This window comes from Tachyglossus aculeatus, chromosome 16 (genome assembly GCF_015852505.1).
Source record: "Tachyglossus aculeatus isolate mTacAcu1 chromosome 16, mTacAcu1.pri, whole genome shotgun sequence".
Classification (NCBI taxonomy): domain Eukaryota; kingdom Metazoa; phylum Chordata; class Mammalia; order Monotremata; family Tachyglossidae; genus Tachyglossus; species Tachyglossus aculeatus.
The window spans coordinates 45,710,349-45,726,856 of NC_052081.1; the positions used below are offsets into that span (position 1 = coordinate 45,710,349).

General features: G+C 50.1%; 1 protein-coding gene across 1 annotated transcript in view; it reads left to right on the forward strand.

Annotated features, from left to right (window-relative positions):
• MFSD2A (major facilitator superfamily domain containing 2A) overlaps positions 1–10,249 on the forward strand; it is a 44,629-nt gene extending 34,380 nt beyond the window's left edge. The window contains exons 10-14 of the mRNA XM_038757881.1: positions 2,277–2,360; positions 2,473–2,585; positions 5,691–5,834; positions 5,958–6,128; positions 9,507–10,249. Of these exons, the coding sequence (XP_038613809.1) occupies positions 2,277–2,360; positions 2,473–2,585; positions 5,691–5,834; positions 5,958–6,128; positions 9,507–9,564 (570 nt within the window). The 3' untranslated portion in view covers positions 9,565–10,249. The remainder of the gene's footprint in view (positions 1–2,276; positions 2,361–2,472; positions 2,586–5,690; positions 5,835–5,957; positions 6,129–9,506) is intronic.
• The last annotated feature ends 6,259 nt before the right edge of the window (positions 10,250–16,508 follow it).

A 16,508-nucleotide genomic window follows, 5' to 3' on the forward strand; every position in this document is an offset into this window, starting at 1 on the left:
GTTCTAAGCGCTGGGGAGGATACAAGGTGATCAGGTTGTCCCACTTGGGGCTCACAGTCTTAATCCCCATTTTCAGAAGAGGTCACTGAGGCCCAGAGAAGTGAAGTGACTCGCCCAAAATCACCCAGCTGACAATTGGCAGAGCTGGGATTTGAACCCATGACTTCTGACTCCAAAGCCCGGGCTCTTTCCAGTGAGCCACGCTGCTTCTCTAAGCGTGGGGAAAGAGGAGGAGCGTCTCAGGCTGGTGTGGTCCGAGGGGAGGCCAAAAAAACAGTCCCACCAACCTCCCCCTCTTTAAGGACCCAAGCCAACTGGGGCCCAGGCCCAGCCAGTGGTCTAGATTGGCCAGACATCTCCAGCCTGGGGGTGGGTGGGCCCAACTCCACCCCAGAGCTCAGCACCAGCTCAGGTGCCAGGGAAAGTGGGGTCATCATCATCATCAATCGTATTTATTGAGCGCTTACTATGTGCAGAGCACTGTACTAAGCGCTTGGGAAGTACAAATTGGCCACATATAGAGACAGTCCCTACCCAACAGTGGGCTCACAGTCTCAAAGACTGTCCAGTCCAGCACCGAGGGAGACGGGAGGGGCGAGGCGGTGGGGAGTAAGCGCTCAATAAATACAATTGATTGATTGATTGATGCCTTAGTTCCAGGTGGCTGAGCTTCAGGAATCAATCAATCAATCAATCAGTCATATTTATTGAGCGCTTACTGTGTGCAGAGCACTGGACTAAGCGCTTGGGAAGTACAAGTTGGCAACATATAGAGACGATCCCTGCCCAACAGTGGGCTCACAGTCTAGAAGGGGGAGACAGAGAACAAAACCAAACATACTAACAAAATAAAATAAATAGAATAGATAGGTACAATCATCCCCCGGGCCTGGAATGCCCTCCCTCTGCCCATCCGCCAAGCTAGCTGTCTTCCTCCCTTCAAGGCCCTACTGAGAGCTCACCTCCTCCAGGAGGCCTTCCCAGACTGAGCCCCCTCTTTCCTCTCCCCCTCGCCCCCCTCTCCATCCCCCCCCTCTTACCTCCTTCCCTTCCCCACAGCACCTGTATATATGTTTGTACATATTTATTACTCTATTTATTTTACTTGTACATATCTATTCTATTTATTTTATTTTGTTAGTATGTTTGGTTTTGTTCTCTGTCTCCCCCTTTTAGACTGTGAGCCCACTGTTGGGTAGGGACTGTCTCTATATGTTGCCAATTTTTACTTCCCAAGCACTTAGTACAGTGCTCTGCACATAGTAAGCGTTCAATAAATGCGATTGATGATGATAAAATAAATAAATAGAGTAATAAATATGTACAAACATATATACATATATACAGGTGCTGTGGGGAAGGGAAGGGGTAAGATGCGGGGGGATGGAGAGGGGGACGAGGGGGAGAGGAAGGAAGGGCTCAGTGTGGGAAGGCCTCCTGGAGGAGGTGAGCTCTCAGTAGGGCCTTGAAGGGAGGAAGAGAGCTAGCTTGGCGGATGGGCAGAGGGAGGGCATTCTAGGCCCGGGGGAGGACGTGGGCCACCCTCCAGGGAATAGGAATGCTTCTTTTTACCATCCCAAGTGCTTAGTACAGTGCTCTGCGCACAGTAAATGTTCAATAAATAGGATGAATAAATGAATGAACACACATTTCCAGCCACAAACTCACACACTCACTCCCATACACACAACCACCTTGCGTCATCATCATTGTCATCAATCGTATTTATTGAGCGCTTACTATGTGCAGAGCACTGTACTAAGCGCTTGGGAAGTACTTCTGTCCTTCCCACCCCCTCCACCCTGTCTCTGGCTTCACAGCCACCCCTTCTAGATTGGGGGGTTAGGGGGGTTCAATCCCATCCTTGAGCCCCATCCATGACAAGCAGCATGGCTCAGTGGAAAGAGCCCGGGCTTTGGAGTCAGAGGTCATGGGTTCAAATTCCGGCTCCGCCAATTGTCAGCTGGGTGACTTTGGGCAAGTCACTACTCTGTGCCTCAGTTTCCTCATCTGTAAAATGGGGATTTAGACTGTGAGCCCCCCGTGGGACAACCTGATCACCTTGTAACCTCCCCAGCGCTTAGAACAGTGCTTTGCACATAGTAAGCGCATAATAAATGCCATCATTATTATTATTAGTAGTAGTAAGCGCTTAATAAATGCCATCATCATCACTAGGCTTCGGGGCCAGTTGCCTTGCCCGGTTCCCTCCAGCGGATTCCCTTGTCGGCCTCCGGTGCCTTGGTTTACCCGCCCTCTTCCCTCCTCCCGCTCAGGTCTCCGCCACCCTCACCATTCCCATCTGGCAGTGGTTCCTGACCCAGTTTGGGAAGAAAACCGCCGTGTACGTCGGGATCTCGGTGAGCCGAGGGCAGGGGGAGGGCGGCGGAGGTCGGAGTGGGCTGAATCCCTGCCCCGGCCACCCCAGTGACCCTCCCCTTCCCCTTCCCCTTCTTCCCCGCTGCTCCACAGTCCGCCGTGCCCTTCCTTGTCCTGGTGGCCGTCCTGGAGAGCAACTTGATTGTCACCTACGTGGTGGCGGTGGCCGCGGGCATCAGTGTGGCGGCTGCCTTCCTCCTGCCCTGGTGAGCAAAGGAGGGCGGCTACGGCGGCGGCGGGCCGGGCAGTGGGCAGGGATCCTGAACCCCCTTCCTCTCGTGGGCAGAGCCTGAGGACGGGCAGGGGGCACAGGGGTCAGGAGAAGAAGCGGGGCTTAGTGGAGAGCGCCTGGGCCGGGAGTCGAGCGCTTAGTACAGTGCTCTGCACACAGTAAGCGCTCAATAAATACGATTGATTGAGTCTGGAGGACCTGGGTTCCCAGCTCTGCCAATTGTCAGCTGTGTGACTTTGGGCGAGCCGCTTATTCTCCGGGCCTCAGTTCCCTCATCGGTAAAATCGGGGTGAAGACTGTGAGCCCCCCCGTGGGACAACCTGATCACCTTGTAACCTCCCCAGCGCTTAGAACAGTGCTTTTTATTATTATTATTATTATTATTATTATTATTATTAATTCCGACTTCGCCACTTTTCATTCATTCTTTCATTCATTCAATTGTATTTATTGAGCGCTTACTGTGTGCAGAGCACTGTACCGAGCGCTTGGGAAGTACAAGTCAGCAACATAGAGACGGTCCCTACCCAACAGCGGGTTCCCAGTCTAGAAGGGGGAGACAGACAACAAAACAAAACATATTAACAAAATAAAATAAATAGAATCAATCAATCAATCAATCGTATTTATTGAGCACTTACTGTGTGCAGAGCACTGTACCGAGCGCTTGGGAAGTACAAGTCGGCAACATAGAGACGGTCTCTACCCAACAGCGGGGTCACAGTCTAGAAGGGGGAGACAGACAACAAAACAAAACATATTAACAAAATAAAATAAATAGAATAAATATGTACAAGTAAAATAGAGTAATAAATATGTACAAACATATATACATATGTACAGGTGCTGTAAAATAAATAGAGTAATAAATGTGTACAAACATATATATTCAGGTGCTGTGGGGAAGGGAAGGAGGTAAGGCAGGGGGAGGGGGAGAAGAAGGAGGGGGCTCAGTCTTCATTCAGTCGTATTTATTGAGCACTTACTGCGTGCAGAGCACTGTACTAAGCACTTGGGAAGTCCAAGTCAGCAACATCTAGAGACGGTCCCTACCCAACAGCGGGCTCACAGTCTAGGAAGGGGAGACAGACAACAAAATAAAACATATTAACAAAATAAAATAAATAGAATAAATATGTACAAGTTAAATAGAGTAATAAATATGTACAAACATATATACAGGTGCTGTGGGGAGGGGAAGGAGGTAAGGCGAGGGGAAGAGGAAGGAAGGGGCTCAGTCTTCATTCAGTTGTATTTATTGAGCACTTACTGTGTGCAGAGCACTGTACCAAGCGCTTGGGAAGTACAAGTTGGCAACATCTAAAGATGGTCCCTACCCACCAGCGGGCTCACAGTCTAGAAGGGGGAGACAAACAAAATAAAACATATTAACAAAATAAAATAAATAAAATAAATATGTACAAGTAAAATAGAGTAATAAATCTGTACGAACATATATACGTATATACAGGTGCTGTGGGGGGGGAGAGGAAGGAGGGGGCTCAGTCTTCATTCAGTTGTATTTATTGAGCGCTTACTGTGTGCAGAGCACTGGACTAAGCGCTTGGAAAGTACAGTTAGGCGACAGTCCCCATCCAGCAACGGGCTCACAGTCTAGCCTGCTGCTGTATGACCTTGGGCAAGTCACTTCACTTCTCTGGGCCTCAGTTACCTCATCTGGAAAATGGGGAGCCCTACGTGGGACATGGACTGTGTCCAACGCGATTAACTTGTATCTACCCCAGCACTTAGAACAGTGCCTGCCATATAATATATAATGTGTTTAACAAATACCACAAAATACTATTATTATTATTACCATTATTACGAGAAGCAGCGTGGTTCAGTGGAAAGAGCCTGGGCTTTGGAGTCAGAGGCCATGGGTTCAAACCCCGGCTCCGCCAATTGTCAGCTGTGTGACTTGGGGCAAGTCACTTCACTTCTCTGGGCCTCAGTACCTCATCTGTAAAATGGGGATGAAGACTGTGAGCCCCCCGTGGGACAACCTGATCACCTTGTAACCTCCCCAGCGCTTAGAACGGTGCTTTGCACATAGTAAGTGCTTAATAAATGCCATCATTATTATTATTATTATTCTCTGGGCCTCAGTTACCCTTGGGACAACCTGATCACCTTGTAACCTCCCCAGCGCTTAGAACGGTGCTTTGCATATAGTAAGTGCTTAATAAATGCCATTATTATTATTATTCTCTGGGCCTCAGTTACCTCATCTGTCAAACGGGGATGAAGACTGAGCCCCCCATGGGACAACCTGATTCATTCAATCATATTTATTGAGTGCTTACTGTGTGCAGAGCACTGTACTAAGTGCTGATCACCTTGTAACCTCCCCAGCGCTTAGAACAGTGCTTTGCACATAGTAAGCGCTGAGTAAATGCCATTATCAGTATTAAACACCATCTGTTAGGTTTGTCAGGTCCACGTTCCCTGATGTGATCGATGACTTCAACCTAATGCACCCTAAATCACGGGGCCACGAGGCCATCCTCTTCTCCTACGTCTTCTTTACCAAATTCGCCTCGGGCATCTCCCTGGGCATCTCCAGCGCTTAGAACGGTGCTTTGCACATAGTAAGCGCTGAATAAATGGCATTATCATTATTATTAAACACCGTCTGTTAGGTTTGCCAGGTCCACGCTCCCTGATGTGATCGCTGACTTCAACCTGACGCACCCTAAATCACGGGGCCACGAGGCCATCTTCTTCTACGTCGTCTTTACCAGATTCGCCTTGGGCATCTCCCTGGGCATCTCCAGTGCTTAGAACGGCGCTTTGCACGTAGTAAGCACTGAATAAATGCCATTATCATTATTATTAAGCACCGTCTGTTATGTTTATCAGGTCTACGCTCCCTGATGTGATCGCTGACTTCAACCTGACGCACCCCAAATCATGGGGCCACAAGGCCATCTTCTTCTCCTTCTACGTCGTCTTTACCAAATTCTCCTCGGGCATCTCCCTGGGCATCTCCAGCACTTAGAACGGCGCTTTGCACATAGTAAGCGCTGAATAAATGCCATCATCATTATTATTAAACACCGTCTGTTACGTTTGTCAGGTCCATGCTCCCTGATGTGATCGATGACTTCAACCTGACGCACCCCAAATCACGGGGCCACGAGGCCATCTTCTTCTCCTTCTACGTCTTCTTCACCAAGTTCGCCTCGGGCATCTCCCTGGGCATCTCCACGCTGAGCCTCGAGTGAGTTCCCGGCCCCCGGGGAGGGCGGAGAGGGGGCAGCCACCCAAGGGTGCCCGCGGCTAGGGACCCCGAGCGGCCCGGCCCTCGCAGACCACCCCCCGTCTCCCCCTCCAACGGCCTCAGGTTCGCCGGCTACGAGACCCGCGGCTGCTCCCAGCCCGAAGCGGTGAAGATGACCCTGAAGGCCCTGGTCACGGCGGCCCCCATCGTCCTCATCTTCCTGGGGCTGTTCCTTTTCAAGCTGTACCCCATCAACGAGGAGAAGCGGAGAGAGAACAAGAAAGCCATGCAGCGGTTAGGACCTGGCGGGGGGTGGGGAGGCGGGACGGTGTCCCTGTCTTAAGCACCCCTCTGTTGCGGCTGCCCCGGGGTGGGTGGCTTGAATGAGCCAAGGAATTGCCATCCAGTCCGGCCACCATCACCTCAGTCTGTGATGCTGGTGGTTCTGGGGTCACCCGGATCCCCGGGGGGGTCTCCACCACTTGCCTGCTGACAAGTCACTTCACCTTTCCGTGCCTCGGTTCCTCACCTGCAAAATGGGGGTTCAGTACCTGTTCTCCCTCCTGCTTTTTTGGTATGGTACTTAAGCCCTTACTACCCATCAAATTCATTCATTCAGTCGTATTTCTTGAGGGCTTGCTGTGTGCGGAGCACTGGACTAAGCGCTTGGGAAATACAAGTTGGCAACATAGACGGTCCCTATTCATTCATTCATTCATTGAGCGCTTACTGTGTGCGGAGCACTGGACTGAGCACTTGGAAAGTACAAGTTGGCAACATATAGAGACAGCCCCTATTCATTCATTCATTCATTGAGCGCTTACTGTGTGCGGAGCACTGGACTAAGTGCTTGGGAAGTACAAGTTGGCAACATATAGAGACCGTCCCTATTCATTCATTCATTCAGTTGTATTGAGCGCTTACTGTGTGAGGAGCACTGGACTAAGCGCTTGGGAAGTACAAGTTGGCAACGTATAGAGATGGTCCCCATTCATTCAATCGTATTTATTGAGCGCTTACTGTGTGCGGAGCACTGGACTAAGCGCTTGGGAAATGCCAGTTGGCAACATATAGAGACTGTCCCTATTCATTCATTCATTCAATTGTATTTATTGAGCACTTACTGTGTGCAGAGCACTGGACTAAGCGCTTGGGAAGTCCAAGTTGGCAACATATAGAGGCGGTCCCTACCCAACAGTGGGCTCACAGTCTAGAAGATCAAATGAAGAAGAAACGTGGCTCAGTGGAAAGAGCCCGGGCTTTGGAGTCAGAGGTTGTGGGTTCAAATCCCGGCTCCGCCAAATGTCAGCTGTGTGACCTTGGGCAAGTCACTTCACTTCTCTGTGCCTCAGTTACCTCATCTGTAAAATGGGGATTAAAACTGTGAGCCCTCTGTGGGACAACCTGATCACCTTCTGGGCTCCCCAGTGCCTCGCACATAGTAGGCACTTAACAAATACCATTGTCATTATTATTATTATTATTATTATTATTATTATTAAGTCACTTCAGTTTTCCATGCCTCAGTTTCCTCACCTGCAGAATGGGGATTCAGTACCTGTTCTCCCTTTTACTTTTTTTTATGATATTTAAGCCCTTCCTACCGATCAAATGAAGAAGGAACGTGGCTCAGTGGAAAGAGCCTGGGCTTTGGAGTCAGAGGTCATGGGTTCAAATTTGGGCTCCGTCAACTGTCAGCTGTGTGACTTTGGGCAAGTCACTTCACTTCTCTGGGCCTCAGTTCCCTCATCTGTAAAATGGGGATTAAAACCGTGAGCCCCCCCTTGGGACAACCTGATCACCTTGTAACCTCCCCAGCACTTAGAACAGTGCTTTGCACATAGTAAGCGCTTAACAAATACCATCGTTATTATTATTATTAAGTCACTTCATTTTTCCATGCCTCAGTTTCCTCACCTGCAAAATGGGGATTCAGTACCTGTTCTCCCTCCTACTTTTTTTTATGGTATTTAAGCCCTTCCTACTGATCAAATGAAGAAGGAACAGGGCTCAGTGGAAAGAGCCCGGGCTTTGGAGTCAGAGGTCATGGGTTCAAATCCCAGCTCCGTCAACTGTCAGCTGTGTGACTTTGGGCAAGTCACTTCACTTCTCTGGGCCTCAGTTCCCTCATCTGTAAAATGGGGATTAAAACCGTGAGCCCCCCCTTGGGACAACCTGATCACCTTGTAACCTCCCCAGCACTTAGAACAGTGCTTTGCACATAGTAAACGCTTAACGAATACCATCATTATTATTATTATCAAATTGTACCTACCTCAGTGCTTAGAACGGTGCTTGGCATGTAATAAGCGCTTAACAAGTACCATTATTATTATTATTATTACTGTGACAGCCCCTGTACTAGGCGCTGGGATACATACAAGCTGATCAGGTTGGACACAGTCCGTGTCTCACACAAGGCTCACGGTCTTATGATGATGATGGCATTTTTTAAGTGCTTACTATGTGCAAAGCACTGTTCTAAGCGCTGGGGATGTTACAGGGTGATCAGGTTGTCCCACGGGGGGCTCACAGTCTTAATCCCCATTTTCCAGATGAGGTCACTGAGGCCCAGAGAAGTGACTTGCCCAAGGTCACACAGCTGACAATTGGCGGAGCCGGGATTTGAACCCACAACCTCTGACTCCAAAGCCCGGGCTCTTTCCACTGAGCCACGCTGCTTCTCTAAGTACCTGCAAGGTTACAAGGTGATCAGGTTGTCCCACGGGGGTGCTCACAGTCTTAATCCCCATTTTACAGATGAGGGAACTGAGGCCCAGAGAATAATAATAATAATGATGGCATTTATTAAGTGCTTACTAGGTGCAAAGCACTGTTCTAAGCACTGGGGAGGTTACGAGGTGATCAGGTTATTCCTCGGAGGGCTCACAGTCTTAATACCCATTTTACAGACGAGGGAACTGAGGCCCAGAGAATAATAATAATAATAATAATGATGGCATTTATTAAGTGCTTACTATGTGTAAAGCACTGTTCTAAGCGTAGGGGAGGTTACAAGGCGATCAGGTTATTCCTCGGAGGGCTCACAGTCTTAATCCCCATTTTCCAAATGAGGGAACTGAGGCCCAGAGAATAATAATAAAAATAATAATAATAATGGCATTTATTAAGTGCTTACTATGTGCAAAGCACTGTTCTAAGCACTGGGGAGGTTCCAAGGTGATCAGGTTATCCCTCGGGGTGCTCACGGTCTTCATCCCCATTTTCCAAATGAGGGAACTGAGGTCCAGAGAAAAATAATGATAATAATGATGGCATTTATTAAGTGCTTACTATGTGCAAAGCACTGTTCTAAGCACTGGGGAGGTTACAAGGTGATCAGGTTATCCCTCAGGGGGGCTCACAGTCTTCATCCCCATTTTCCAGATGAGGCAACTGAGGCCCAGAGAAGTGACTTGCCCAAAGTCACCCAGCTGACCGTTGGCGGAGCCGGGATTTGGCTCCGAAGCCCGCCACCGGGCCACGCTGCTTCCCAATCCCCATTTTGCGGAAACTGAGGCCCCAAGGCGAAGTGACTCCCCCCGAGGTCGCCCGGCGGAGCCACGATCGGAACCCGGGGGCTCCCGATTCCTCGGCTCCCTCCCGGGCCGGGCCCCGCCGTCTTCCCCGGCCTTTCCGGAGGAGCGTGGCCCACTCCCGTTGTCTCCGCAGGGACGAGAGCAGTTCCAGTTCGGACTCCGACTCCACAGAGCTGGCCAGCATCCTGTGAGAGCGGAGGGCCCGGAGTCCCGAGCAGGACCACGATGGCCGGCGCCAGCCCGGAGCATCCCGGCTCGTCGAGGGACGGGAGACGGGGTGGACCGCGGGCCCGGGGGGCCGACCCCGGGCGCCGGGAGTAGTGTACATTACACGAGACCTACCGAGCGAGCACCGTTGCGACCATCCCCTGGTCGGACGACGAGGGCCGGGCCCGGCGCGTCCCGACGGGGCCGGCGCCGACACTGTGAATACGCTGCGATCTCTGCCCCCTCTCCACCGCGGGGCGGGCGGGGGACGCGACACTAATGTAGAGAAACGTTTTCTAAGACTAATTAATAACTTAATGACGCTGTACAGATGAAATATTTTCCTATTTGGGTATACAACTGTTCGGAAAGCAAACCCGCGGTGCTGTGAACGTTATTAATTGGAGGGGCGGGGGCGAGGAAAAAGGGAAGCGGGTTGTCGAAAACCCTCGCCGTGGGTTTGTGCGTGCGAGGCTGTGACTAAAGATGGGGGGATCGGTGACTAAGAACGTGCGCGCGATCTTCGGACGGTGAGTGATTTGGACGGAAGCCGAGCATGCGGGTAAGCAGGCGGGCGCGCATGTGGCACTGAAATCCCCTGGGGAGGGGAGCACGTGTCAGTCGGTCATATTTATTGAGCGCTTCCTGGGTCCAGAGCGCTTGGAAGAGCACGCGGTACTGATAAACGGACCCATTCCCTGCCCTAAATGAGCTTACAGTCTAGAGGGGGGAGACAGACCTCTCTATATGTTGCCAACTTGTACTTCCCAAGCGCTTAGTACAGTGCTCTGCACACAGTAAGTGCTCAATAAATGCGATTGATTGATTGATTGATATAAATAAATGGCAGATGGGGACATAAGTGCCGTGGGGCTGGGAGGGGGGATGAATAAAGGGAGCAAGTCAGGGCGATGCAGAAGGGAGTGGGAGAAGAGGAAGGGAAGGCCTCTTGGAGGAGATAATAATAATGATGGCATTTGTTAAGCGCTTACTATGTGCAAAGCACTGTTCTAAGCGCTGGGTGGGGGATACAAGCTGATCAGGTTGTCCCACGGGGGGCTCACAGTCTTCATCCCCATTTTACAGATGAGGTAACTGAGGCTCTGAGAAGTTAAGTGACTTGCCTAAGGTCACACAGCAGACGTGGTGGAGCCGGGATTCGAAACCATGACCTCTGACTCCAAAGCCTGGGCTCTTTCCACTAGGCCATGACTTCTAGACTGTGAGCCCACTGTTGGGCAGGGACCGTCTCTATTTGAACTTCCCAAGCGCTTAGTTCAGTGCTCTGCACACGGTAAGCGCTCAATAAATATGATTAAATGAATGAATAAGATTCTGAACGTGGGGAGAGTCATTGTCATGACACGGATATCATCCCTCTGACCGCCGGTGTAGGCATAGCTCCTCTTCTTCCTTGATTTTTCTTCCCCACGAAGCTGGGACAAGCCTCGCCTTATCTACTGTTGGGTAGGGACCGTCTCTATATGTTGCCAACTTGTACTTCCCAAGCACTTAGTACAGTGCTCTGCACACAGTAAGCGCTCAATAAATACGATTGATTGATTGATTGATTGATTATCTAACGGTCTCTGGGAATGGCCGGGAAAGGGGGTGAGGGGTCTAGGCCTGTGAGCCCACTGTTGGGTAGGGACCGTCTCTATATGTTACCAACTTGGACTTCCCAAGCGCTTAGCCCAGTGCTCTGCACACAGTAAGCGCTCAATAAATATGATTGATTGATTGATTATCTAATGGTCTCTGGGAATGGCCGGAAAAGGGGGTGAGGGGATCTGGGCCTGTGAGCCCACTGTTGGGTAGGGACCGTCTCTAGATGTTGCCAACTTGTACTTCCCAAGCGCTTAGTACAGTGCTCTGCACACAGCAAGCGCTCAATAAATACGATGGATCAATTGATTATCTAACGGTCTCTGGGAATGGCCGGAAAAGGAGGTGAGGGGGTCTGGGCCTGTGAGCCCACTGTTGGGTAGGGACTGTCTCTAGATGTTGCCAACTTGGACTTCCCAAGTGCTTAGCCCAGTGCTGTGCACACAGTAAGCGCTCAATAAATACGATGGATCGATTGATTATCTAACGGTCTCTGGGAATGGCCGGAAAAGGGGGTGAGGGGATCTGGGCCTGTGAGCCCACTGTTGGGTAGGGACCGTCTCTAGATGTTGCCAACTTGGACTTCCCAAGCGCTTAGCCCAGTGCCGTGCACACAGTAAGCGCTCAATAAATACGATGGATCGATTGATTATCTAACGGTCTCTGGGAATGGCCGGAAAAGGGGGGTGAGGGGATCTGGGCCTGTGAGCCCACTGTTGGGTAGGGACCGTCTCTAGATGTTGCCAACTTGGACTTCCCAAGCGCTTAGCCCAGTGCCGTGCACACAGTAAGCGCTCAATAAATACGATGGATCGATTGATTATCTAACGGTCTCTGGGAATGGCCGGAAAAGGGGGTGAGGGGATCTGGGCCTGTGAGCCCACTGTTGGGTAGGGACCGTCTCTAGATGTTGCCAACTTGGACTTCCCAAGCGCTTAGCCCAGTGCTCTGCACACAGTAAGCGCTCAATAAATACGACTGAACGAATGGGCCTCTGCCACCCCAGAGCCCGGAGGAGCGGGGTAGGTTTTTTTCACCCTCGGTGAGCACATTTTTCAGCAGCGGGGCCAACCAGGGGATGGGGAGCGGCCGGGAGGGGAGGAGGGAAGGGCGTTGTTTTGGGGGCACACAAGTTCTTGCGTGTCAGAGGTTGGAGCGGGAGGAGCCCCGGGGGGCAGGTGGAGGAGGGAAAGTGGGGGGACCAACATCCGTGTCCTCAGCTGCACCCTGGGGCCAGGTGTTCCGGCTGCCGAGAGGACTTGGCCTTGGGGTGGGAGAAGCAGCGTGGCTCAGTGGAAAGAGCCCGGGCTTTGGAGTCAGTGGTCGTGGGTTCAAATCCCGGCTCCGCCAATTGTCAGCTGGGTGTCCAAGTCTTCCTCCCTTCAAGACCCTACTGAGAGCTCACCTCCTCCAGGAGGCCTTCCCACACTGAGCCCCTTCCCCTCTCCATCCCCCCCATCTTACCTCCTTCCCTTCCCCACAGCACCTGTATATATGTATATATGTTTGTTCAGATTTATTACTCTATTTTACTTGTACGTATCTATTCTATTTATTTTATTTTGTTAGTATGTTTGGTTTTATTCTCTGTCTCCCCCTTTTAGACTGTGAGCCCACTGTTGGGTAGGGACCGTCTCTTTATGTTGCCAACTTGGACTTCCCAAGGGCTTAGTACAGTGCTCTGCACACAGTAAGCGCTCAATACATACGATTGAATGAATGAATGAATGCTTCCTGTAAAATGGGGATTAATAATAATAATGATGGCATGTATTAAGCGCCTACTATGTGCAAAGCACTGTTCTATGCGCTGAGGAGGTTACAAGGTGATCAAGTTGTCCCACGGGGGGCTCACAGTCTTAATCCCCATTTTCCAGATGAGGGAACTGAGGCACTGAGAAGTCAAGTGACTTGCCCAAAGTCACACAGCTGACAACTGGAGGAGCCGGGATTAAGACTGTGAGCCCCCCGTGGGACAACCTGATCACCTTGTAACCTCCCCAACGCTTAGAACAGTGCTTTGCACATAGTAAGCGCTTAATAAATGCTATTATTATTATTATTATCTGACTCCATCCTGGGAGTCAGAAGGTCGTGGGTTCTAATTCCGGCTCCACCCCTTGTCCTCTGTGCGGCCTTGAGCAACTCACTTCACTTCTCTGGGCCTCAGTCCCCTCATCTGTAAAATGGGGGCGGAGACTTTGAGACCCACGTGGGACAGGGACTGTGCCCAACTCGATTTGCTTGGATCCACCCCAGCGCTTAATACAGCGCTCATTCATTCATTCATTCATTCAATCGTATCTATTGAGCGCTTACTGTGTGCAGAGCACTGTACTAAGCGCTTGGGAAGTCCAAGTTGGCAACATATAGAGACGGTCCCTACCCAACAGTGGGCTCATTCATTCATTCAATCGTATTTATTGAGTGCTTACTGTGTGCACAGCAGTGTACTAAGCACTTGGGAAGTACAAGTTGGCAACATATAGAGACGGTCCCAACCCAACAGTGGGCTCATTCATTCATTCAATCGTATTTATTGAGCGCTTCCTGTGTGCACAGCAGTGTACTAAGCACTTGGGAAGTACAAGTTGGCAACATATAGAGACGGTCCCAACCCAACAGTGGGCTCACTCATTCATTCAATCGTATTTATTGAGCACTTACTGTGTGCACAGCACTGTACAAAGTGCTTGAGAAGTACAAATTGGCAACAATGTGCCAAGCGCTCAGCACATAGTAAGTGCTTAACAGATAATAATAATAATGATGGTATTTGTTAAGCGCTTACGAGGTGCCAAGCACTGTTCTAAGCGCTGGGGTAAATACAAAGTTATCAGGTTGTCCCACCTGGGTCTTCCAGTCTTAATCCCCATTTTACAGATGAGGTAACTGAGGCGCAGAGAAGAATGCCCTCCCTCCGCACATCCGCCAAGCTCGCTCTCTTCCTCCCTTCAAGGCCCTACTGAGAGCTCACCTCCTCCAGGAGGCCTTCCCACACTCAGCCCCCTCCTTCCTCTCCCCCCGCCTTACCTCCTTCCCCTCCCCACAGCACCTATATATATGTATATATGTTTGTTCGTCTTTATTACTCTATTTATTTTGCTTGTACGTATCTATTCTATTTATTTTACTTTGTTAATATATTTTGTTTTGTTGTCTGTCTCCCCCTTCTAGACTGTGAGCCCACTATTGGGTAGGGACCGTCTCTATATGTTGCCAACTTGGACTTCCCAAGCGCTTAGTCCAGTGCTCTTCACACAGTAAGCGCTCAATAAATACGATTGATTGATTGACTTGCCCAAAATCACACAGCAGACAAGTATTATTCCCTCTTCACCTCCCATCTCCCCCACCCCACCCCTTCCATCCTCCTTAGTCACCTCTCCCTGTTCCCTTCCCCACGGATCTTTTTCCCTCAAGGACTTGGGCCTCTCCCACTTGGGCTCCCTCTCCTTCTCTCCTTTCCTTGACAACCGGGAGCACAACCACAACAAATCCCATTCCCTTCCCGGCACAGTTCCTGACCTCTCATCCCCCTTTTTTCCTGGCAAGTGGCTCACCCCCCCCCCCACCCCCCCAGCAGCTGGACCGACTCAGGACTCTGAAATTTGGGGTGGGACAAGAGGGGGTGAGGTGACATCTTTTTTTTTTAATTTAATTTTATTTTTTAATGGCATTTATTAAGCACTTACTATGTGCAAATCTTTTTATTTTTTATTTTTAATGGCATTTATTAAGCGCTTACTATGTGCAAATCTTTTTATTTTTTATCTTTAATGGCATTTATTAAGCGCTTACTATGTGCCAAGCGCATAGTTCTATGTTCTAAGTTCATAGTTCTATATGTTCTAAGCGCTGGGGGGATACAAGGTGATCGGGTTGTCCCCCGGGGGGCTCCCAGTCTTCATCCCCATTTTCCAGATGAGGGAACCGAGGCCCAGAGAAGTGAAGTGACTTGCCCAAAGTCACACAGCTTTGGCGGAGCCGGGATTTGAACCCATGACCTCTGACTCCAAAGCCCGGGCTCCTTTCCACTGAGCCACGCTGCTTCTCTGCATCTTCTTTCCCAACTTCCCCTGGCCCCCACCCCATCTCCCACTGGGGGGTTGCATTAATTCAATCGTATTTATCGAGCGCTTAATTGGGTGCAAGCACTGTACTAAACGCTTGGGAGAGTACAATATAACCATAACAGACACATGGGTTCAAATCCCGCCTCCGCCAATTGCCAGGTGTGTGACTTTGGGCAAGTCACTTCACATCTCTGGGCCTCAGTTCCCTCATCTGCAAAATGGGGATTAAGACTGTGAGCCCCACCGTGGGACAACCTGATCACCTGGTAACCTCCCCAGCGCTTAGAACAGTGCTTTGCACATAGTAAGCGCTTAATAAATACCATAAAAAAAGTAGCTTGGCTCAGCGGAAAGAGCCCGGGCTTGGGAGTCAGAGGTCCTGGGTTCTAATCCCTGCCCTGCCACATGTCTGCTGTGTGACCTTGGGCAGGTCACTTCACTTCTCTGAGCCTCAGTTACTTCATCTGTAAAATGGGGTTTAAGACTGTGAGCCCCACGTGGGACAACCTGATCACCCTGTGTCCCCCTCCAGCGCTTAGAGCAGTGCTTTGCACATTCATTCATTCATTCATTCATTCATTCAATCGTATTTATTGAGCACTTACTGTGTGCAGAACACTGTACTAAGCGCTTGGGAAGTACAAGTTGGCAACATATAGAGACGGTCCCTACCCAACAGTGGGCTCACTTTCCACTGAGCCACTCTGCTTCTCTAAGGGAGGTCAGTCCAGCCAGTGGGAAGCAGCGTGGCTCAGTGGAAAGAGCCCGGGCTTTGGAGTCAGAGGTCATGGGTTCAAATCCCGGCTCCGCCACTTGTCAGCTGTGTGACTTTGGGCAAGTCACTTCACTTCTCTGGGCCTCAGTTACCTCATCTGGAAAATGGGGATGAAGACTGGGAGCCCCACGTGGGACAACCTGATTACCTTGTACCTACCCCAGCGCTTAGAACAGTGCTTTGCACATAGTAAGCACTTAACAAATACCGACATTATTATTATTAATTAGGAAACAGGAACTCCGGAACTCAATCAATCAATCAATCAATTGTATTTATTGAGCGCTTACTGTGTGCAGAGCACTGTACTAAGCGCTTGGGAAGTACAAGTTGGCAACATATACAGACGGTCCCTACCCAACAGTGGGCTCACAGTCTAAAAGGGGGAGACGGAGAACAAAACCAAACATACTAACAAAATAAAATAAATAGAATAGATATGTACAAGTAAAATAAATGAATAAATAGAGTA